Source organism: Protopterus annectens, chromosome 10.part0 (assembly GCF_019279795.1).
Source record: "Protopterus annectens isolate FY-2018-M chromosome 10.part0, PAN1.0, whole genome shotgun sequence".
Lineage (NCBI taxonomy): Eukaryota > Metazoa > Chordata > Ceratodontiformes > Protopteridae > Protopterus > Protopterus annectens.
The window spans coordinates 1651964780-1651989100 of record NC_056744.1 but is presented as its reverse complement, the minus strand read 5'-3'; the positions used below and the strand labels follow the sequence as shown (position 1 = coordinate 1651989100).

At 38.4% G+C, this 24321-nt stretch overlaps 1 protein-coding gene across 1 annotated transcript in view; it reads right to left on the bottom strand.

Annotated features, from left to right (window-relative positions):
- The window catches only part of LOC122813860 (zinc finger protein 550-like), a 145907-nt gene that overhangs the window by 52957 nt on the left and 68629 nt on the right, over positions 1–24321 (bottom strand). The window contains exon 4 of the mRNA XM_044086399.1: positions 21605–21731. Coding sequence (XP_043942334.1) covers positions 21605–21731 — 127 coding nt within the window. The remainder of the gene's footprint in view (positions 1–21604; positions 21732–24321) is intronic.

The window sequence follows — 24321 nt, the reverse complement described above, 5'->3', positions numbered from 1 at the left end:
TAGATTATACTGTAGGCAAATTAAACAAAATGCATGAGCCAATAATGCCAAAACTGCCCAATTCAGAACATTTCCATCATAAAAGTCTACTTCCACACCCACACTATAACTAGAATAACAAAAAAGACTCAATTTATCTTATGTATTAGGTTAATATTTGATTATTTGTTTTATAATAATATGACATTTTAATGTTAGTAAGGAATTTTTATATGAATGATTGTAGGTTGGAATGTAATTTTAATATTTTACTTTTGTCCACATAATCATTTAGATATGTTATGTGGTTGTGAATTTGATTTATTATTCATTAATTATTGGTATTATATATTTGTAGTATTTAGATAGGTAGTTTTGCACATACATATACATATATATTAACAATTTGTACAAGTTTTGGCTGTTGTTTTTAAATGGTTGTGAATATTTGCTGATTGTAACTTTTTAAATGCAAATTTTTAAGCTGCGTAGGAAACAATTTTTATGATTAATTGTGTAATTATTTAATTACCCAATTGTCTTAGGATTTATAAGGAGGTTTAACACAAGGATTGTTAGTACTCTGAAGATGCCCTGTTGTGAGGAGGTGAAAGCGCTTAATACCTGTTTTGTTCAATAAATCGGTGGTCTGCAGTTGTCTTGGTCCGCTTTTTTTTGTTTTACTAGTTCTGGAAGTTTAATTTTTTTTTTCATAACTAGAATAACAGCAGTGTAAGCCATAGGCATCTTGCACATTATCAATTTCATTTTTTTTGGGGGGGGGGCAAAGGGTAAAAAAACAGGGACACATTTTAAAGATTGCTTGTATAATTTTGTAAAGTTGCTAGAATAAAATGCTGTGTTACCACCATGCATTTCACTAGTAAGTCTTGAACACAGGACCCTATGCACTACAGTCAGAGCAACATACCACTATGCTAAATCAGCAGCTTCCTGAAAAATAGGAAGACTGAAACTTGCTGGCTATCATTTAGTGAATTAATTTCTCACTTCTCTCCACAGCTCTCAATCTCTTAGCACAAAAAACCTGGACAAACAAAGCCAATAATGGGGGAATACAAATTTAGTTCTCACTATAGCTCTCAACTCTTAGCACAAAAAACCCGGGGAATACAAATTCAGTTCTCACTATAGCTCTCAACTCTTAGCACAAAAAACCTAGGCAAAGCTCACAAGTGGTGGTGGCTAGGGACTTTAAGCTCTTTTTACCCTGTACTGAAGGTACAGGGTTTGAGCCTGAGTACCTCCAGCCACCAGGTATATTGAATGGGGGGCATTCACACACATCAGGTTAAGCCAGTTACATTACCTCAAACAGAAGCCAGTTCTTTATTCCGCTGAAGTGCCATTCCCATTCGCATAACCGCATTCCCACTCGCATAAACAAGTTCTTCATTCTGCAAGCTGTTGCTAATGCCATAAAACTCCGCTTGCATAGCCATTAGTTCTCTCACAGATAATCCATAAAGTTCTTGCATATTACAGCTGTTCCTGTTCCTGCTTGCATTTGCGGCCAGCCAGAAATTATGTCTGCAGGATGTGAGCTCCTTCAGCTCAATTCAGACTGGCTGGTAGCCCTGATGGCGCAGACGTCATTGCACATGTGATGACATCAGCATCGACAGCGCGAAAATTGAAAAATAAAAGGGAAAAAATCAGAAATGAAGGGGTGCCACTCGGAAATCATGACACCTCTTCATTTGGACCCCAAAACTCGGTAAAAACAGAGTAATTCGGTATGGTTGGGAGGTATGGTCTGTACACATTACAGAAACTAGGTCTTTCAAAATTTCATAAGCTGCCAAGTGCTGCCTCATTCCAGAGTGCCCTGTACCAGCCCTCCCTCTCTCTCTCTCTCTGGAGCTGAGTTAGCCACATGAAGCCAGCAACACTATCAAAAATATAGGAAATCACACAGATCTTAGAGAAAGTGGGCCATATTCGATTCAACACACTCCTAAAGACCTAAGATTATGGAAAATACACAACTTTTGTATCTGATAGTAATGGGTCTGTCCTCCATAAACTGTAGGACAAGAGTACCAACTTATTTAGAATAGAATGTCCTCACAGCAAACCATCCCTGATTATGGCAGCCAAAAGGTAGGTCTAGAAGAGGAGGTCAAAGCCAGTTTGTAATGTTCTGCAAAAAGTATTCAATCAGGACCAGGAAGCAGCCACATGTATGATATCCACAGAAACATTTAAAAATAAATGACCACAGACATAAACATGGCCATAGAAACATGTTCCTATGGAGAATTATGCAATGTTTGCCTTGAGATGATAAAAAGTTGAGAATGTTTCCTGAAGGAGTATTTTCTCTCTCTACATAATACCTTAACTGCTTATGGCCACCCATACAAGGAATATACAGTCCCCTGTGCTTAAAATACTGTGAAAAGAAAGTGACCAAATGAGTAGCTTGTTTGAAATGAGCTTTCATGGCCAACTTTGGAATTAAGGAAGAAACAGTCCTAAGGGAAACTATATCCTGATGAAAGACCAAGCATCCAGGATCAAGTGACACGCAGTACCATAGCACAGTTGACTTTGGGCTTTGAAGATCAGAAGGTTATGGTTGTGTTTCCAGACAAGGTGCTTACATAAAATTTTCCAGTACTGGGGTTTGCACTCCTGACTATGATGAGGCATTAAACTGGGACTCCATTTGTTTGGATTTGTGGTAGCTCAGGAGGATGAGAGTAGAGTTCTTTACACAAATGTGGCAAACATTTAAAAACAGAAGCATAGTTCTACCCATTACAAGTTACGCAAAGCAAAATGTTGAAAAAATAATACAACATAGTATTAGCAAAAGTAGAATGAACCACAAACAAAATCCAACCAGAACATTCAGATAAAACATGTAAAAATAAAAGTGTAGGTATAAGATGGATATCTCTGTCCCCAAAAACTTCTTTCACAGATATAAGTGCAGCTAGTCAGTGACTAGAACCCAATTTTTATTGACCACCACCTTAACCATAAATGTCATAGACCTAAAACAACAAAACAAGTGATCCTTTCATAGGTAAGTACTAGGCTAGCTGCCCATGTGGGCCACTTTAAGCCTAGCCAGTCCCTTGGTCCCGTAGACATTTTATTATTTGTTTTATTATAAATTTATTTAACATTTGCTGACTGGGAATGTCTGACTAGGACAGAGCTTACTTTCAGTGAAGGCCCAGGGAGAAATGCGTAAAGTTTTGACATGTCCAAACTTATAAAGATCAAACATCTGTCATCAATACTCTATCTCTGTCTGATACAAGAAAAAAAAGTGTTCAGCCTCTTCTTCAACACCATATTCTGGAAAATATCACACTCATTCTGCAGAAGATTCAAGTTTCACATTACCTATAACCTGCAACTTATTCAAAGATGCATGCAAGAGAAAGCTATCCCAATCAACCACTCACTGATAAACAGATTACTGCTTCTATACACCTACTTTTTAAGAATCTGAAAGATGTGCAAAACCACGAAAAAAAGAAAGTCGTACATAATTAAACTATATCAAGACAGTCTATCCTTCTCCACATTTCACCAAAAGAGCCATCATGAAAAATACTGGTGATAATATTCTTTCTGATCAAAGACACATGAGATCCTTCTCTGCTTCACCACCTGAAAACTAAGTCAGCAATCCTTGCATTTCTCACACAGTAAGGAGCCCAAAAACTCAGTAACACAAGTATACAATATGAACAATGCAAAAGACAAATGCAAAGAAACTTATAAAAGAAATTTGAGTTCAACCCCCCCCCCCCCAACAACAAGCTTTATAAAAAATAATCCGAACTTAATGTGAATCAAATGAGAGTATCAAAGGAACTTTAAGATCACATCCAAAACAGTTTTCTCCCATGGTATAAAAAGGAGATATACACTAGTAAAGTAACTTCACATGGCCAATAAAGTGCCATTATTTAAACTTTCTTTCAAAAAGACATTTTAAAAGGTTTCCAAAACTGTATAACCCCTTTCATTTCTTCCATTATCTCTACACAAGACCTCTGTCAAACAACAATACCCAAAGTCTTAATATGCTCAACAGAAAAAGAGATTCAACCCACGTCGTCTGAAGCTAAAACCCATACTTTTATTTTCATTAAGTTACAAATGAGCAGCACTCAGGCAGATTACCTAAAGCAGACAAGATCTGTAATATACAAGACTTGTCCCTAGTAAATATGACAAGGTCATTGAAATCAGAATAAAATTATGGAATGCAAATACCCCTAAAAGACCAGAAGAACCTAGGATCTAGTCACTCAACAACAGTAATTGTCAAGTTGACAAAAATGCACTCAAGGAGCAACCTTTTTATATTAATGTCAGAAAAAGAAAGGTATCCCATGAACTCAGACTAACTTCAAAAGCCAAAGATAAATGCAAATCCTTCTATATTTACATCAGAAACATAAGAACTAACACTCAACATTGCTCAAAATGTATTGATTAATGCTGCTACCTACTTTGATCCAGTGGAAATTGCCAACATACTGGCAAAATAAACCTACTGCCAAATTCATCCCAGAGGCATCTATTCCAAGCCCACGTGTCTATGATGGGATCGGGCCACAAACTATCATGAAAGAACATGCACTGAAGACAATCTCCAAAACAAACAGCAGCTTATCTTGGGGCCTAACAACATACTAGGCTGCCTAATTAATAGCACTAAACAAGCAGTGGTGGATCTACTTATCCTCTTTAACCAAGCCTAGCAACTGGCTTTATCCCACAGGAGTGGCACACTGCTGTTTTGATACCATTCTGAAGGGATGGCCTACCACTGACCCCTGTAATTACACACTTATCAATCTAAAGAGTCTTGTATGCAAAGCCATGGAATGCATCATAATTTACCAAAATTAACTAAAATCTTTTCAGACTCTACCCCCAGTAGTTTGGCTTTGTCAAGATCGTGTCTAATGAATCTTGTGAACTTCTTTGACAGGGTTACTCAGGCCATAGACTGTAGGCAAACTGCTCACACAGCATAGCTTGACCTTGCCATGGCATTTGACTCCATATCGTGCACAAATATAATAAACAAGCTGAAAGAGAACCAAATTGACCCATATGTGGGTAGGCAGACATTCAATTGGCTTAGTGAAAGACTCGCACAGTAAAAGTAGGGGGTACATCCTCAAAGAGCATGAAGATGACACACAAAGTTTCTCTTGGATCTGAGCTGGGACCTCTGCTATCTGGTATCTGCTTTTCAGATCTCGTTATCAAATGAAGATCTCTGATTAACAAAGTTCGTGGAGTTAAGAGATATCATCAATTACTCTTATGACATACAAGTTTCTCCAATGGGAGCTTTCACTTGTCAATAGCTGATGTATAAAAAAAGGAGCTCATACTCAATGTCAAATAGTGCAGCACTTGACAGCATACATAACGCACTACTTCAAAATTAAAAGGTAGCAAGAGACCTAGCACTTGTGTGGATAACTCTCATGTTTGACCACTACTTTGCAGCAATGGTTAGGAAATCCTTTTACCTCACAGCTCGTAGCAAAAAGTATTTGTTCCAAATTAAAAGGAGTCCTGAAATCTTTGTACTCCATACTGATTAGACTTAAAACACATAGAGTTTAGCTCCTTCTTTGGGATGCACCTCACTAAGCATATCAAGCAATTGGAAAGGTCTGTTGGCATGAGAGATTCATTAACAGTGTATCCCTCACCTCTGGAATGAACTTCCACTACACGTCAACCGGAGTACCACCCTTGCCACCTTCAATGTAAACTTAGACAATTGGATGGGCAACCTCAAATTCTCCCCCAGTCTATCTTGCCTTAGCCTCTTTCCGAATGTTTTTTTTTTTTTTTTTGACTAGGCTTGAAATAATCTTCAGATTGATTGCCTACTACTTACCTTTGAACCTAGAAACTTGTTCACTAAAAAGATCACAGGCTTAAAAGACCAGAGCCACCAAGAAATAATGAAGGATTTATCTCTATACTTAGTATTACACAGATTCTTTAGGGGTACTTTAAGCCTTACTTATTGGACTATACGGGATCTAAAAGTCCAAAAAAAAATTACCTCCATAAATCAGATAGTCCAGCTATAGGGCCAGAGATCTAAATTTACTGCAACAAATAAAACAAGGTGGAGGAATATACTTGTCACACAGTGCCCACCCCTTCTCTGAAACAAACTTCCTCATCAAGTTGAAATGTGTGACACATTAGATATCTTTAAAAAATTGAGCTGCAGAACTGGATGGGTATTCATACATTTACTCCTGGTATGATTGTCCTGGCCCTTCTCGGAAGGGAGGCAACTCTTAATGGTGGGTACTAAAAGACTAAAATGGCCTCAAGGCTAAGTTGCTGTGTAACTCTGATGATCCTATGATCCTGTCACATGCTCCTCCCCACTCTCATCTTTCCTGTAAAGCAACCATTCAAACCGGCATGAACAGACTTGTATACAGATCACAGACAATACAATAAATAAATCCCAATTCCATAACAGTGCAATATGTCCCACATCTATGATTAAAATGATGAAAGACTTTCCTAATGTCACAAGATATCAAACCGTAGCTTAATTTTATAAAATATCAACTTTTTAGTGAAGATTAACACAACATATACCAAATACTCCCAAAACACCAGTATTAAAAATGTCTTGTAATATAGTTGCTGTTACATATGACTATCAACAGTTATTTACTAAATTCTGCCTCTTCTTCCTTTTTCCAAATAAACTTTATTACTAAATGCGCACAACCAGCTCAGTATCGCCAAAGAATAATCATTCATTAAAAACAGAAAATGAAAGTCTGACTTTTCTGCAACTGATGACCTCTTTTAAATCTATAATCAATCCAGTCCTGTTCAGGTAAGTTCTCAATATTGATGAAAAGCATAGCAGTGTCCAACTTAGTCATGGAAATAACTCTGTCCAAATGATATCTGGCCTCCTGACTAAAAGGAGAATACCAGGCCACAAGATGTCCAGCAGACACCTCCTTATACATGCATAATGCATCATCAAAAATCACCTGCAGACTGTCACCAATTCCAGCTGTCATGAGGCATCTGAATCATACATGCCTTTAAACGAAGACTGTTCATGACTTCCCAAACAGCAGTGTAACTACTTCCTTTCTACTTGGCAAAAAAAAAAAAGAAAGCTACTCACAAAGTAAAGGCTGCATTTGCTGTTCATCCAGTGCATATATCTCCTGTACTTTCTCACACTAATCACCCATATAAACAATTACAGCTGTCTCACCAACAAGTTACAGCAAGCTTTAAAAGATAAGCCAAAGAAGCAGAAACGGCATGTCTATGCAGCTTCACAAAACTGGTAACGCTTAAAAGCTCACATTGCGTATATCCCTGGTTGATTTACCCAAACCAATTTCAATTTCATGAGGTTTACACCAAAATGAGTACTCTGACCACTAATGTAAAATCCAAAGTTCTGTTAATCCATGAGTTTTTTTTAAAACAGGTACTATAAAATCAGCAACAAGCCAAATGCATTAGAGGTTTAGCAATTTAAGTTTCAGGACCTCATTTTCGTGTACAAAACCAGATTAAGTACAATTCATGGTGAATTAAAAATGTTATGTGATCAATTTCACCCTATCAAATTAAAAAAACCTCTAAGCTACATGAGCTTTTTTGTATTTCAAGCTTTAAAAGATGACCATTGTCGCAATTCCAGCCTGTGATAATCCTAATCATACTGCATCTTAAAGGTCACCCACCAACTCAGTCAGAACTGACAAAAAGGACTACATGGTTACTTTTCATCATTCTACCATTGCCATATATCTCCATTCTATAATGGGATAGCGACACCACACATACTGTAAATTCCCCATAATGCACAATGGTAAAAAAAATAATATAACTTTTCAGGTTGTAACTCTACAGACATCCTCAAAAAAGGACATAGATTGTCAATGTTTTACATACTCTACAGGGCCACACTGGATCAATACTATCTCAAAGTCCACAACAAGCAGCAACATTCTATCGGATTTAACATCCCTCCCCTCCTGTGTACTATTTCTATGCAAATCACAATTAAAATCTCTGAAACAAGGATATCCATATCTACTAAAAGACTTCAGATCTTCAATTAATAAAGCCATTTTTGTGGAATTTGCATAAACATACAGGAAAGGTCAAAAAACTTCCAAATGAAAATCCACCACAATAGCACTGCCAGGATGAAAGATCATTCCATACAAAAACTTGTGTACCTGTCACCATTAATAAAACAAACAATACTAGAACACTTATCTACAACAAAAGTACATAGTATGATAGCACTACAGAGCACATCAATCCCAGACCACTGCAAAATGGTAAGAAAATGAATATCCACTATACAAATACCTGCCACCTGTTCCCGACATCACTACCTCCATCACACCAACCTCCTAGACTCATTTAACACACTATTAACACTCAAAGACAAGGTAACAACCCCCCTTACATTCTGTCATTCTCACCTGCTGCTGCAGCATCTTACATTTTTGAACTTGTTTACTAACAGCAGGCCTATCAAAACCACTATCCTCACAAGAATTCCCAGCATCCAACTCTTCCCTTCACCTTCTGGGGAAAACAAGCAGTTTGACAGAACCCAAATTCTCCTCAATAGACTTAACTATCATGCTCTACAAGTAAACCACTCGTGTGGTCATCTGAATTAGGCCTGACCATGTCAAACTGCTTATCATCAGCAGAAAGGGAGGACTGTCAAACTGCTTATCAGCAGAAAGGGAGGACTGCACTAATGGCAAATCCAAAGATACAATCTGGAGTTCTCGCTCACAAAGATCACAGGTGCAGGATACACAGTTTTGTTTTGTTTAGCTTCCAGACCACATGTAAAACAGGGAGAAACATTCTTTACCTGCATGCCCCCATTCCTTAAAGAGAAAACATTGTTTAACATGTCATATCATGTAGGATTGTCCTATGTCCTCAACAAGATTTAGACCGACCAGCATAGCAAAACACTCTCTTATGGTTCTGTATAACAAATTCACTAGAGGAAAGCAAGACACAGCAACAGTCACAAAAATAATAAAATATTAGCAACCTACCTGATTCCAAAGATAAAAGCATTTTGCTACATTAATGATTTGCATTTTTCGATCTTTTGAGCTTTTCGACTACTGTTTGTGCCTATATTACTGTTTTATTACCTTATTTTCCTGTTTTTGTGAGCTTATATTGTTGATTGCACTTGTGGGCTAAAGTATTGTAACAAACAGGCTAATACACTCAAGTGTACCAGCCTTTGATAGCAATTTAGTCATTTACTGCATTTTTTCTGTCTGTTTGCAAAAAAAAAAAAAAAAATATTTCTCCTTTCCTACACTTTCCTAGCTAGTTGTTCCAGTGATCAGATTTTGCTGATCCCTGGGCTTTGTATTTGGTTTCTGTGCTCCTCCATTTTCTTGTGTGGCCAGAGGTAGTTTCTTTACTCACCAGTGGGACTGAGCTGCTTGTTTGTCCTCAGAGGAGTGGTTAGAAGCAGCAACTAGTAATTCGTCGCGGCCATTTTGGGTCATTTGTTTTTTCCGTTAATCAGATTTAAACTATTAGGGCTAAAAAGCAAACCCCATTTCTGGTCCCCACATCCCCCAGAACCTTTTAAGTTTTTCTGTCTATTCCTTCTAGCATGTCGAGGGATCAGTTGCTAATGTCCTCTCCTGCTCAGCTGGTGAACTTGGGAATATTGAGGCAATGTTACAATTGCCTCATGTAACAACCCTCTCCTCCTCCCACAAAACACAAATACATGAGATGCAACTATACGGCCAAACTGGAGGCTGAGCTCTCTCAACATAGGACTGGCATGACCAGACAGGAGGAGAAGGTAACCACACACACTATAGACCCAGTCTCACATAATACCATCACAACCTCAAATCATACACATAAACACACAAAGACATACAGGCTCTGATCAAAAATCTACCAAAACAGCAGAGGCCACCAAAGCAGACACCCAAACAACTACCACCTCAGAACACAGCACCTGCAACACATAGACCACACAGTCAGAGTGTCAAGCAGTCACAGCCCTTAAGGCCAAACACAATGCCAGACACACTAGTCATTGGTGACTCCATAGTCAGACACACTGAGACTGAGTAAGGAGAAGGTCACAGTAAGCTGTATGCACTCAGGTCTCTCAACAGCAGGTACAATGCTGACTCAATCATTGTCTGGTGTTAATGACCTGGACTACATGAAAAGAGACATAGAGGAGCTCTCTGATTAGCCCAAGCAGGTATGACCCTGACCTTGAGCAGTATCCTACCTTCACCAAGAATGATGCCACAATACAGAGATATGATGATCAGCTTTAACAATTGGCTTAAACTCTGGTGTCATTCAAAGGGAATGTCTGTCTGCCTGGGATGACATGCTGGACAAGCCACACTGCTTAAGGGGGGGCTTGCACTTGTCACCCTGGGATTCGGATTTTGGCAAAGGCTCTTGCCACCCCCATAGTGCCTTTTAGGCAAGGCTCAAATTCTAAACCTACCACCCTAGAACAAAACAAAGGAAAAAAACTAAGGGTAATGCTGCTCAATGCCAGAAGTCTCAACCTCAAGATGCAGGCCCTTCTCAGTATGGATGTGACAGAAACCTGGTTCAAGGCTCCTGAGAGCACCCCAGCACTATCAGGTTTTACCTCATATCATGCTTTCCGCCCCAAAACCTGGACAATACCAAGAAAGGAGGGGTATCCATATTCATCAAGGACACCCACACCTCAAGATTGGTGGCATGGAAACCATCCAGGTGCAATTAACCATAGGCAAGACTGCTCTGCAATTTGTAGCATGTTACAGGCCACCAAACTCAGGAACCTCATATGGCCTTCCTGAAAACACTGGAGGGATAAATGTATCTCGAACACCATCATACTAGGTGACTTCAACTACCCTAATATAGACTGGGAACACTACTCAAGCCCAAACACTCTAGCCCAAAAGTTCCTGGAATTCATAAACTCAAATGCCATGGAACAACTAGTCACCATCACAAGAGGAGAAAACATACTTGATCTCATCATCACGAACATGGGAGCACAATGTTCTATACCCTCACTGGTGAGATCTGATCACAAACTAATCTCGCTGGAGGTCCTCATCCCCCACCCGAAATGAAAAGACCACAGTAAAGAACTTCACTTCACACTTCTAAAGACTAGTGTGGTCTCCTTTAAGGCCCCTGAGCGGCAGTTAACATTACTCAAACCGCTGAATCACTTACAAATGCCTTCTACCAGCACCTGCAGGTGGATCAGGCAATCCCAAGCAAAACAAAGACTCTTTGTACCAAAGGCAAGTGTCCAGTCTGGTGGACCCCAGCCATAAACAAACTCTACAACAAAAGGAGAAAGCTACTACAAGATAGAGCAAAATCCTTAAAAGGTAAGACACCGCTGATCACTATAAGTAAAAAGCTAAGAGCTCTCATAAAATCATCCAAAGCTAATTTTGAGAAAAAAATAGCTAAGGACTCTAAAGACATACATAAGGCATTCTTTAGCTATGTCAGAAACCTAGGAGGAAACTCCCAGATATGCTCAGAATTAGTTCAAAATGATGTGAAGATTACTGATCCTACAGACATTGCCAACATACTGGCTGAAAGGTTCAGTGCAAACTTCTCCCCTCCCCTAAAGGAGAGATATCTATACCACATGATTGTAGCCCCCAAACATCTCTAGCCCAGGTGAGAATTGCTCTCTCCAAGGCAAAGAACACAGCATCCATGGGACCTGATGGTGTCCCGGCTGTGTGCTCCATGAACTCAACAAGGAATTAAACCCACAGTTAGGACAGCTGTTTAATCTTAGTCTCACCGCACAGTGACTGTGGTCCCACTCCTGCCTCCACCGACCCTGGAAATTACCGTCCCATTAGCTTGACAAGCCTTATCTGCAAAGCCATGGAGAGGATCATAATGGATCTCATAAATAAAGACATAGGAACTTGCAGACTTTGGATCCAACCCAGTTTGGCTTTGTCAAAGGCAGATCATGCCTTCTAAACTTGGTTGACTTTTTGAAACAGTCACCAAGGCCATTGGAGGAAAGGCAATCCATACAGCCTACCTAGACCTGGCGAAGGCTTTTGATACAATACCTCACTCGGGTATCATTGAAAACTCATCAACTTAAATGTAAACCCATACATTACAAGATGGGTTGCAAACTGGCTGAGTGACAGAACCCACAGGGTCAGAGTTGCTGGCGCCATGTCAGACTCAAAGCCTGTCACAAGTGGTGTCCCACAGGGCTCAGTCCTGGGCCCACTCTTGTTTGGCATCTACTTTTCTGAAGTACAAGCAAACACAGGAGGGTTATGGCTGACAAAGTTTGCAGATGACTGCAAACTGGGTGCCGTAGTTGAAAACACATCCGGTCTCACAGAAACGGATAACTGGTGCCAGAGCTATGGCCTAAAGTTAAATGCCAAGAAATGCATAGTCATACCCTTCGGGAAAAATAAGGTTACCCCTAGCTACCATATAGGTGTCAATCCCCTGAACACAGAAGAAGTTATTAGGGACCTGGGAACCCAGGTTGACAGTAGCCTTTCATTCGACACTCATATTGCTAAAGTAGTTAGGAAGACCTTCTACATTGCCCACCTTATCATGAAGGGATTCACATCTAGATCAAGGGAAGTCATAGTCTCCCTATACTCATCACTCATCAGACCAATGATCGAGTACAATGCCCCACTTGCAGCAGCTGGAGAGGCCACAAAAGTTCCTCACCAAAAGGATAAAGGGTCTCAAAAATCGGTCTTATGCTGCCCGACTGAAAGAACTCCAGTTATATTCAGTTGCTTACCCTTTGCTCAGAGGTGACCTATGCCTGACATACAAGGCCATGTCAAACCCAGATTTGATGAACATGCTTCATCTCAAAAAATCTAGATCCCTCAGAGCCACAAGACTTAAACCTCGACACGGTTATTAATAGGGCGTGCTGGAGGGATAGATTCATCACCCAAAGACTCTATGCTGTGGAACAAAATCCCGGTTTATGTGAGGCAGAGCACCTCGCTGGCCTTGTTCAAGAGGAATCTTGACCAATGGAGGAGTTACCTCAGTGTCACTGCTTGACAGAGGCACAGATAAATAATGGGCATAGTTTCTCCAAACTAAAGGGGGCTAGGCTTATAAATGCCCTCTGGCAGATAGCCTAGTATGAACCTATGAACCTATGATATCTGCACGTTTTTTCAACTAAGTAACATCAGCAGAAATATCAGTAGCCCTGAACTGTGAGATCACTCTTTTCTTGACATGTAAAGTCACTGGCACAATAAAAAAATATCTTTCCATGGTAATGAATCTTTTTTATTATTCAACAAAGCAAGAAACAAAAAGCCAAATCGTGTTTCAAAAGTCAAATCTGCAAAAAGCCAATTTCCCAAATGTAGAAATGAGCTAACATCTGAAACTTGAAAGCCCAGCGGTTTAACTTATTTGTTCCAGAAAATGTCCTTGTTCATTGATTTAGAAGTGCACAGTTCAGTCACACAGAAGGATGAGGAAGAAGCCATACCCCATACCACCACCAAAGAAAAAAGTGTGTTACTAACAGCAAACACAATCCCTTTTTTTTGAACTCCAAACACAGCTTTGACCAGTTCTACCAGGTACAGCAGCAACTACTCCAAATTCTGCAGAAGCAGGAAGTCTCTCATCCAAAGTAGGCAAAACTATTTTCATATTACATTCAGCAGATTTCACAGTAAACTTTTTCTTCAAATGCACATCATCTAAGTGCAGTACTCAAAAGCTGGTCAGTCAGCAAAAAAAAGAGTAACACCCTCCATTGTTACTAGATCGCTCTGTTTCCATTGTTGCTTACTGACATAATAGATGGATTTTGTAATACAAAATTATCAAATCTTATTTATAGTCAGAAAATGAATACATTTATTTACATATCTGCATAATCTCAAGATTTAATCACAAAAATATTGTTGCATACTTTTCATCTCTTTGTCTCCCCACTCTTTTACCCAGCTCCATATTTTAGTTTCCCCTCAATGTATTCATCCTGTTTTTTGCTACATAACAATTTATTGCATCTTGCCAAACATATTTTCCAGACACATGCAGACATTTTATCTATTATATCTCCTGGTCTTCTAAGCTCTCATAATAAACGTAAAATCATCTCTTCAGTTAACTTGCTAAAAGTACATCTTTCCTATAATTCCATGAGTCTTTATCTTTTTTTTTACATTCTAGAAACGCACGACTTGTGTGCCATCGTCCCCAGAAATGCTAACCAAACAGTACAAAGAAAAGGAGGTGCATTTTTTTAATTTGTTTAATGGGGTACAGTGCTAATCAGTTCTGTCCAATTTCATTCTCAGCCACAGGAAAGTACAAATAGTTACAAAGATAGGTGCTACACTGACATATCTAAACATATACGTTTTACAGTGGAAAGAACCTCATATGTGACGGACAACATGCAAGAGAGTAAGAAAGCAAAAAGCATAATAGCAGTGAGAACTGAAGGACAGTACAGTACATTAGTCTAGGTTCAACGGCTAACAAGACTGAAAGTGCATTTAGCTTGGGTTTTTAGAGAAGACGTCAGGACAGCATTACATTTAGGGAAGGATTATGCATCTTTAAAATCTGGAGACAGATTACCAGAGGTTAGGGTCAGGTATAGAAAAAGAATGGTTGGATACATGAATTTTGGATTGTAGTGTTTGAAGAAGAGGGTCTAAGTGGCTGTGGTTTCTGTGGTTGTATGAGGACAGTTGTTGTACAAGTGTGGCTGTTAGGGGAAAAATAAACTGTTCATGGTAAAGCTAATATAACTGAGAGCCTAATGCCCTTTGATTAACTGGGAGCCATTTGGCTTTTTTCCAAAATTATAACTAATCAAAGGAACACCAACATTATAGAACAAAATAATACATTTATTGAGCACTTTCATTCCAAAAGAAAGAACTACGGAATTGCACACATTCACCACTTACATGATTACATTAAAGAGGTGTTGCTATTTATTAATGGGCCAACCTATCAGGCCACAACTTTAAAACAGGTGCTATGGAAACAGTCATTTAAAACCTGGTGAAACATCACTACCTAAAAGAATGTGCCAGTGCAACTCCCTGCAAAGCAGAAACGTTTCCCCAGACACCACCCATAAAGTCCTTGTGTACCTTCTCCAGGACAAAAAACAAGATTTTTTGAAACCTGTACAAAGCAGGTGATATTTAAATAAAAAATTCTTCTCGTTCTTATTACAGATGATGCTGCAATGTTCAATGATCCTTTTCTGCATCTTATGCCCTATTTTACTAATGAAGTACATGCAACATTTTTATGGGTCTAAATTATGTTATTGAAAAGGCAATACAGCGAATGCCTTTTCATCAACCCCTAAACAGTGAACCGCCAGTTACGCGAATGGCCAATTCAGTGATTTTTTTTCCTAGGGAAAAAAATTGCTTCACCAACCAGAAATGACACATCACTACAAACATTTCAAAGTGGGGGGCTGTGCCCCCTACACCCCCCAAACTAAATATACCAATTCCAAGATCACACTACAGTGCGGAAAGGGGCAAATTCATGATGATGGCCAAGCGATTTTTTTCCCTAGACCATTCACGTAACTGGGGTTCCATGTATAAAAGGTTGATGAAAAGGCATTCGCTGTATTGCCTTTTTGATATAAAATGGACCAATGTTTTACACACAGCAGTATAAAAAACACCCACTATATTATAATTAAATCTGACAGGGCATGGAATAAACCTGGAGAATTTGTGTATTACTGTACTGGGACCTTCTTGAATGTAATCACAGCTGAAGCACCAGCCACATTTAGTCATTATTGTCAGGTTGACTGTTGTCCCAAAGTTTATTTTTTTAACTATCCCCCTATATTGATGGGTTTCAAATCATGCCGACGAATCTAGTCCAATAAAGTCAGGACTGAGTTTATGCATAAGCTTCTGTTTTTTTTTCCAATAATTCCATGTATAGCAGAAGACTCGAATGATGTAAAACCATGGAGCAACCAAACAAATGATTATTTGGCTTTATGGGCTTAGCTAAAGATTATTTTAAGATGGGAGAATACCAGCAATTAGATTCATTTTCACAAAATGTTCTATTTCATAGATCAAAGACTCAACATATTTATGTGCTAAAAGCAGACTTTAAAATAAAACATTGTTCGCTGAAATGTCTATCATTACAAAATATTCCTGGACAATCTGATATAATGCCCTTTAATAATGCTTTTTTTGCTTGTTTGTTTATGTGTGCCTGCACTGTCAAAGTGAAGATAACAGTCTGAAACACTAATATTGGAACTGTAACCATTAGTGTCTTTGTAAACCAAAGCATCAAGGAAGGGTATGGTTTCCTTGTGTGCACTGAAATTAGAATTTGGGAATGCTGTGCTGCCACGTACTCCTGTAGTGTGTCCTGATCTACATCCCCAGTAATAAAAATGTCATCCAAACAATATAAGTACATTTTTAAAAAGGATGGTGTGGACTGTGCAGTATACAATAATTTTCTGAATAACAAAGGACTAAGCTGGCAAATAAAAGGGCACATGCAGCACTTACTGCTATGCTGGACACCTGCCGGAAAGGTTCACCCTACAATGTGACAAAATTGCTTAAAACAAGATTGAGTAGGCAAACAAATAATATTAATGTCACAGGAAGTGAAATGTCAGTGTTCAGGGAAATCATCTCTCTGAACCATTCCAACCAAAGTTTGTGGGGGATAGCAGTAAACATGGTTTATGTCCAGTGTAATCAATAGGTTCATTCGTATCAAAAGGTGAGCACCTACATTTATGTAAACAATTCCAGGAATCTTAAACAAGGTAGGAAAACATCTACAACATGGTTTCAGCTGGTGGTTCTATAAAGAGTTCCCTGCTGAGATGATGGGATGAAAGGGGAGGTTAAAAGATGTTCTTATGAATCTTTGGGATGCCAAGAATGACTGGAGTCCTTGTTTTTTTTTTTTTTTTTTTTTTTTTTTTTTAACAATTAAAGTTCCTGTTGGGTGATGTCACACTTGGTTAAAAAAAGTTCAGAGACGGTTAAGGAGATGGCACTACGGGCTTGATTTATATCATTTAGAGAGACCACCTCATAAAAAAATCATCATTCAGATCACAGAAAATATCCTGCTGGCATAGTCCACTTAATTCATTAAAACAATCCCCCCCACCCTTGTCGCATTTCATTACCCAAATATGTTTATTTAAGGAGAGTTCCCAGAGTGCTTGAAACTCTAATGGGATGACATTACAGGTCCTAGATGTCTAACTATCCTGCATTAGATATCCAATATTTCTGGTGCACAACCTCTCAAATACAGCCAAGGTATGGTTTAAAAGATTCCATTACGATCTTCTGCTGAGATATGACAGCAAGATTTATCTTTCTAAGAAACAATTTGAGTATCCACAAAGTTGGTGTGCCTCGTGGGAATACATTTGAAAAACCTAGGAAAAAAGCTGTTCATCTTTTGGTTTTAAAGAGAAAAAAAAGTCACATACTCAGATTAAATTGAAAAGTTGTCCTGATGTGTAACATAATGGGGAGTTAGTTTTGTAATGGTCTTCTTCTACTCCTTATGTTTTACGAATGTAGCCCCCTGATCTTCTGCAACTGTTCACAGGATGGTTGGTATTAGTATGATTCACTCCTTCTCCTCACCTCCTCAGAGGTAATTTCTCTAAAAAAGCAGCCATAGGGGTCAAATCAGAAGCTGACACAGTCTCATTGCTATATTGTTGCTGTATGCATGGTTGTTGGAGGATGTTGACCTCACTGAAGCAGGGGTAGCATATACTTTGCCCGCTTGATATCCACCCTCTGTCCTTGTCCAGTTTCTTTTCTTTCCTTGAGCATATCGTCTTAATGTCTTTTTGAAATGTATTAAAGAGCTCCTCATATAAGCCACATTTACTGTCAAAAAGCAGGTCACTTGTATTGGAATTACCTAATTTCTTAAGTTCTTTAAGTAAATTCTTAAAAATAAGTTCATTATATTTAAGTAATGATTTTAAATATCCCAAGTTGACCTGTTGGAAGAAAAAAATACAACTTAAGTCTTTATGTAAGGGAGAGTCCTGTACAACTCAGGTAGTTTATGAAATTGTAAGTCTCTGTGGAGATAATATGGGGTCTGAGGGTCACTACTTGTTTACCTTATTAACTTCAGTACTTACCTGAAGTTGGGGACATCTGAGGATACCTGGAGTCTGGATGCCCTTGTTATTATCCAAATAAGGTGTGAGTAACTTCAACATCAATCAAAGAGGCAGGGACACTACAGAAAATTAAAGCAATAGGTTCATAGAATCTCAACCCTGATACTGTGACACTGAAATCAGTTTCTCTGTTAACCCCACCACCCTCCAGATAGATGACAGACCAGACATAAAGAGGTAAGATCCATCAACAGTAGTACCACACCTGTCAATGTGAATCTCAATGAGGTGAGTAAGAAATAAAGATGGTGCTGATTAGGAACTATCCACAGCAGTGGAGTCTAAAGGAACAGATAGCATAAGAGATCTAACCCCAGCTAAGTACCTTGGTGAACACAGAAACCAGCCAAGTTCTGCTGAGCCAATTTCTCATACTCTAGGTCAACAATTAGGGGAATGTGCACCTGCCTCACAGGTGGTGGTCCTGTTGTAGAAAGGTCAGAAAAGACTCCAACTTCCTTATTCATCACCAAAGCAACCAGAAATGTGCCTGTATCAACATATGCAAGGATCAAGAATTTGTAGATGAAACAACCATTGAAGGGGTTGAGAAGCTGCTATCAGGAGGCACTAACATCTTCAACAAGACTTTTTCAGCAGGAGGTTCCACTGTCTGATGGGCCACCTCAGAAACCAGAGGTTTATCTGCATTTCTTGGTCTTCTTCTTAGCCAAAGGAGGTAAAATAAAAGAAGGCGACTTCAAAGACTTTGATGTCAGCTTCCTGGAGGCAATGGAAGGATCAACACTTGAAATCGGTGGAGAAATCCATCAACGTGACAACTGATATCTACAATCCAACACTAATCTCTTCACTCTCGTGTTGAAGGGTAACACTTAAAAAGTTTTCTAAATGTCATACCTCTCGGAGATGTGACCCATTTCCAAATTAAGAGGGAAAATGAATGTTTGTCACATGGGCAATTTTTTTGCAAAATCCTTATTCCGTGATTAAAACTGGTGAACAGCCAAGAAATAGTACACAAAGAAAAGCAATGCAATGGCAACAAATAAACTCCTGCAGCAACAGCAAACCACAAAGTATGCCAGTAACTACCAAAAAAAAAATTCCCTTAATGGAAACAGTGACTCAGCACCCACACTTTAAGACAAGAGGAACAAAAGAAATAAAACGTTTTTCTATTCTCTTTCCTCTATTTTTAATAGTAGGGGGTGGAAAGTGCCTTGAGGCAAGGGAATAAAACAGGGAACTTTTCCAAGATAGAGAGAGTCAAATTCCACAAAAGGATCAGAAAACAAAAGCGGACATTCAGCTAATTAGTATCAATAAAAAGAAGCTGAATTCTACTATTCATGACTTGAACTTAAAATCATGCATCAGCCTGGAGTCATTAAAGAGACCAATGCTGAAATTCAAGTGTGACAATGCATATGTGGAGAGTGCAGTTGAAGGGGTGCATTACAAGAGAGGAAAGGTACCCAACAGCCGAAGAATGTTTGTACAGCCAAACCATCATAATGCATGCTACCTTAGTCCTGCCAATTACACAGAAAGGCCCAATTCCTAAGTGCTACGTTTTAATGCTCAAGAGAGTGGTTCCTCTATTTGCAGCTCAGAAAGTGTTTACTAATGTGACAATGGCAGTACTCCATCATTTTTCAACTTAAAAGTAATGATGTGATATTTGGACATTCACATTTTCTTTTCCTGGGTGACAAATGTAATCCAGCTAACCATACAAGATGGAGACACTGCTGAAATCATCTATCATGACTTCAAACCTTCTCAGAGATTTTAACACTGATGAAGGCTACTTAAGCTGTTTAGCCAAAACCGGTTTGTTACTGCTCTATTTATATATGCTTTAATAAAGCATTTCCATACTACAGTCTGCAGGCCTTTGTGTTTTCTTCAAACCTTCTCACACAGAACTTCGTCTTCCACACTCATGTCTTTATAGTAATATCCTATACTACTGTAACCTTAGCTGTAAAAGTGAATTTTTTTTTTTTAATGATTAAGCGCTTTTATCTTTCACAAAACGTAAAGACTTCTCCAGAACCAAATGTTAGCAAATCTGTTAGCAAGCTGTTATGACACATGACCTGCTTGATCATGTGACTACTGAACAAAACACGTAGAACATTTAAAGGTACATGGACAAGAAAAATACATAGAGTAGAAATACATTTGATAAAAATAATGAATAATGCATCAAATCCAAGGAATACTAAACAAATAACATATATATGTATATAAAATTAAGTTGTTAAATCAGGATAAAAATATGAAAAATGTGCATTTAAAATGGTTTTCAAAAGTGACAATGTTTTTACTTATTATATGCTTCTCTGCCATCTTCTATGGACATTTTCACATCTAAAAATGGCTAAAGACCATCGTAGTTACTTAACTATATAAAACAAACAAATAAAAAAGAAATAACTGCCTTGGGTTAAGTGTAACATGACAAAAAGTAAGGTAAGGATGGTGCCATACTATAGCAATAGGTGGCACCTTTAGTAAGATGGAAACAGGCTTCCAAGTGTGCACTTTAAAAGGAACCATCCCTTGAGAATTATATCTAGCTAAGAACAGCTGAAGATAGTGCAGGCAGATATGAGCATGACAACACAGATTAATGCATTAACTAATAAAAGCTGTAATTATGGTGCATTTCTCAGATTTGAATTTCATTCGAAGATTCTCCTCTTTTATAAAGTGCGATACTGAAAAAAATTAAATGAAAATGTATTTAAATGAAAACAAACTCCTTTATCATCGGTGAAATAAGTCACAGATGTTTGACAAGTCACAATAAACAGTACTTCAGAAACAAAGTGTTTGACTATGGTTCTAAGCAGAGAGATTTATGGATCACAGTATCTACTTCTTGGAACATAAAGACGAAAAGGGATATGGGTCACTTCAAGGGCAGAACAGGCAATATTAGGGTAGACCTCTTTTTGATAAAAGATACATGAATAAAAGTGGCATGCAGTTTAGCAGGCGATGAAAAAGTGAAATAAAGCAGGACTTAAATTTATACAATGTTGAATACCCATTACAAGACACTGATAAAACAGAAATCCAGAGCTTTATGGGTATGACACAGCATTCTCAAACAAGAAAAAGGTCAAGCATAGTTCAAATGTGCTGTAGACAGGAAGAAATGCTAGTCATGTCAGGACATAGCTGGAATGTGTAAGGACAAAAATTTCTTGTGACAACAACGCACAAAGTGTACATTTATGAACCATCCTGAAACTAGTAACCTTCAGGAAAAAAAGTAGAGATCTTACTATGCTGGACTGCACTTACCTAATGAAACCAAGGCTTCATAATTCTGTACCATCACTTCTCTGTGAAGCTCCTTATCTTGTTTTCTTAACATCATCCATTCCTCTTCAGTAAAAGAAACAGCAACATCCTCAAGGGTTTCTGGTACCTGAAAATGATACACAATGTGCTTCGTTTGTTTTATTCAAATATAAAATAAAATATAGAGTTTTCAGCAGAAAAAATAACAACTACTGTTAATTTATTTAGCACATTAGCAGAGTGAACTTCAAGGACCCCTTAATAGGAACACGTTTTTTACAGACCACAGTAAAGTAATATACAAGCTTAACAGAAAGTACACGAAAGTAGACAATGCAACTGGCATGAATCTTTGTTAGGTTACAGATTACTGCATGATTCTCAACTCTGTTATGTTAAATGTGTAATGGTAAAATCTTTTCCAAGTATTTATGACATTGTAATGCTTTCCAGAACAGAGAGCTGTTGTTTGGGGAAACATGAATCTGAAACACTTTGCTGAATCACAAAGTTAGCATATTTTCTAATCATTTTTCCTTAATTTAAACAGGCTGGCTTTGCATTTCTGCAACTGCTTCTTATCAATGTTTCCAAGCAATTTTACAGTTAGGATTTCTGATCTGAACTGTTCCCATGTTCTGTCCCTAGCAGCAAATGCAGTTTTTAGGTTGTAAGTAAGCCAAGGGAATGGCTTTGGTCTAACTGAGCTTGCTGTGGTTGATGTGTTACTTTTCCTTTATAGAATAATCAATATTACAAAACACTGAAAAACAGGCAGGATGGAGTGGGTGGAGAAGAGTGTCAGGAGTGATTTGTGACAGACGAGTACCAGTAAGAGTGAAAGGGAAGGTCTACAAGAGGGTAGTGAGACCAGCTATGTTATATGGGTTGGAGACAGTGGCATTGACAAAAAGGCAGGAGTCAGAGCTTGACGTGGCAGAGTTGAAGATGTTAAGATTTGCACTGGGTGTGACTAGGATGGACAGGATTAGGGAGAAGTATATTAGAGGGTCGGCCCAGGTTGGAAGGTTTGGAGACAAAGCCAGAGAGGCAAGATTACGTTGGTTTGGACATGTGCTGAGGAGGGATGCAGAGTATATTGGGAAAAAGATGCTAAGGATGAAGCTGCCAGGTAACAGGAAAAGAGGAAGGCCTAAGATAAGGTTTATGGATGTGGTGAGAGAGGACATGCAGGTGGTTGGTGTGACAGAGCAAGATGCAGAGGACAGGAAGAAATGGAAACAGTTGATCTGCTGTGGTGACCCCTAATGGGAGCAGCCGAAAGAAGAAGAAGAAGACTGAAAAACAGTGTCACAGCCAGGCTGGGATGTAGCTGATGTCCACTTTGTAGATGTTAGTTCAGTAAGCATATCACACTGTCTGCTACATTTCAATTCACAGAAGGTGCATGCAGCATTTTGTTTGTTAATGAGATGGTCATCAAGCAGTAGTCACTAAATACTGGTGAGTTTCCTGTAACAGCTCACATTATGTGAAGAAATTGCTACAGAAATCTGTATAAAATAAATGTGGCTGTAAAGAAGAAAAAACAGTCTGGTATAGTCTAATTATTTTTGAAATGGAGAATTTAATTACCAAGTTGTTCAAAATGGAATTCCCAAGTTAAGAAGAAATCTCTCAAGACTGCAAAGGAGTCTGTAAATTGGAAGACTGTCTAGGAGATTAAACATATTCTTTATTTGTTGGTAGTGGAGAAAAACACACCAGAATAAAGAATTTTAAGTGGTCTTCAATAATGCACACAGAAATTAGACCTTTGGACTTGGGGGATGGTAATACTTAGAGATACTGTGATCAGAATGGATGTGATGTGATGCCCACAAAAATGTCATAAGCATCAACTCTTAGACACAGCTCTTAGACATGGTCACTGAGCTTGAAATTAGGAACAAAGTTGCTTGGTTTCAAAGAAGACTCCATTAAGTCTAGATAAACAAGCCAGGTACTACAAAGACCATTTTCTAAATAATTTAATTTACAGTTTAGGATGCCCTTTTGTTTTGTAAGTCTATTACATGGAAAAACAGGGTTGGATTCAACATACCAAACTAGGCTTAGAATTAAGTACGCATGGACAAGGTTTATCATTTCTGCTATTATCATAATCAAACAGCTAAGCCTAAGATATTGCCTTTATACAAGTTTATATTGCTGGAGCAACACAGCATGTAGCCCCAAGAAATGATCAACAATTGCAGCTATGTCTGCATGGTGGCATTTGCAATGATGCATGTGTGTAATAATACATTTTCCTATTTTTTTTTTTTTTTTTTTAATTTCTCCAAGTCTTTTGGATTTTCAATACCATGACAGGAATGGACTGCATTCCTTAGTCAAAGTATGATTAAAGCTCATGAAATTGGTATTGTTTCAGTGTTTGATGTTAGTCAGAAGTGCTCTTTGCAGCACCCACAGTGTGCCCAGTAATGACTCCTCCTGCAATTCGTAGTTACATGTATCGGTAACATATTTAAGTACAATTGTAAATTCTTTTTTATAACAGCTGTTGCTCCTTCTACTACTGTTGGAACTGTCTGGGTATCCTTCTCCACACTGCCCTAGTTTCTACATGTAATCCTAACATTTTATGACTATGTAACAAAAACAATTTTCCACCACAGCAGTTTAAGGATGCAGGAACACCAAGCGTAAGATGAAATCCTTTAATTCCAACAGTTACATACAGACTCTGTATG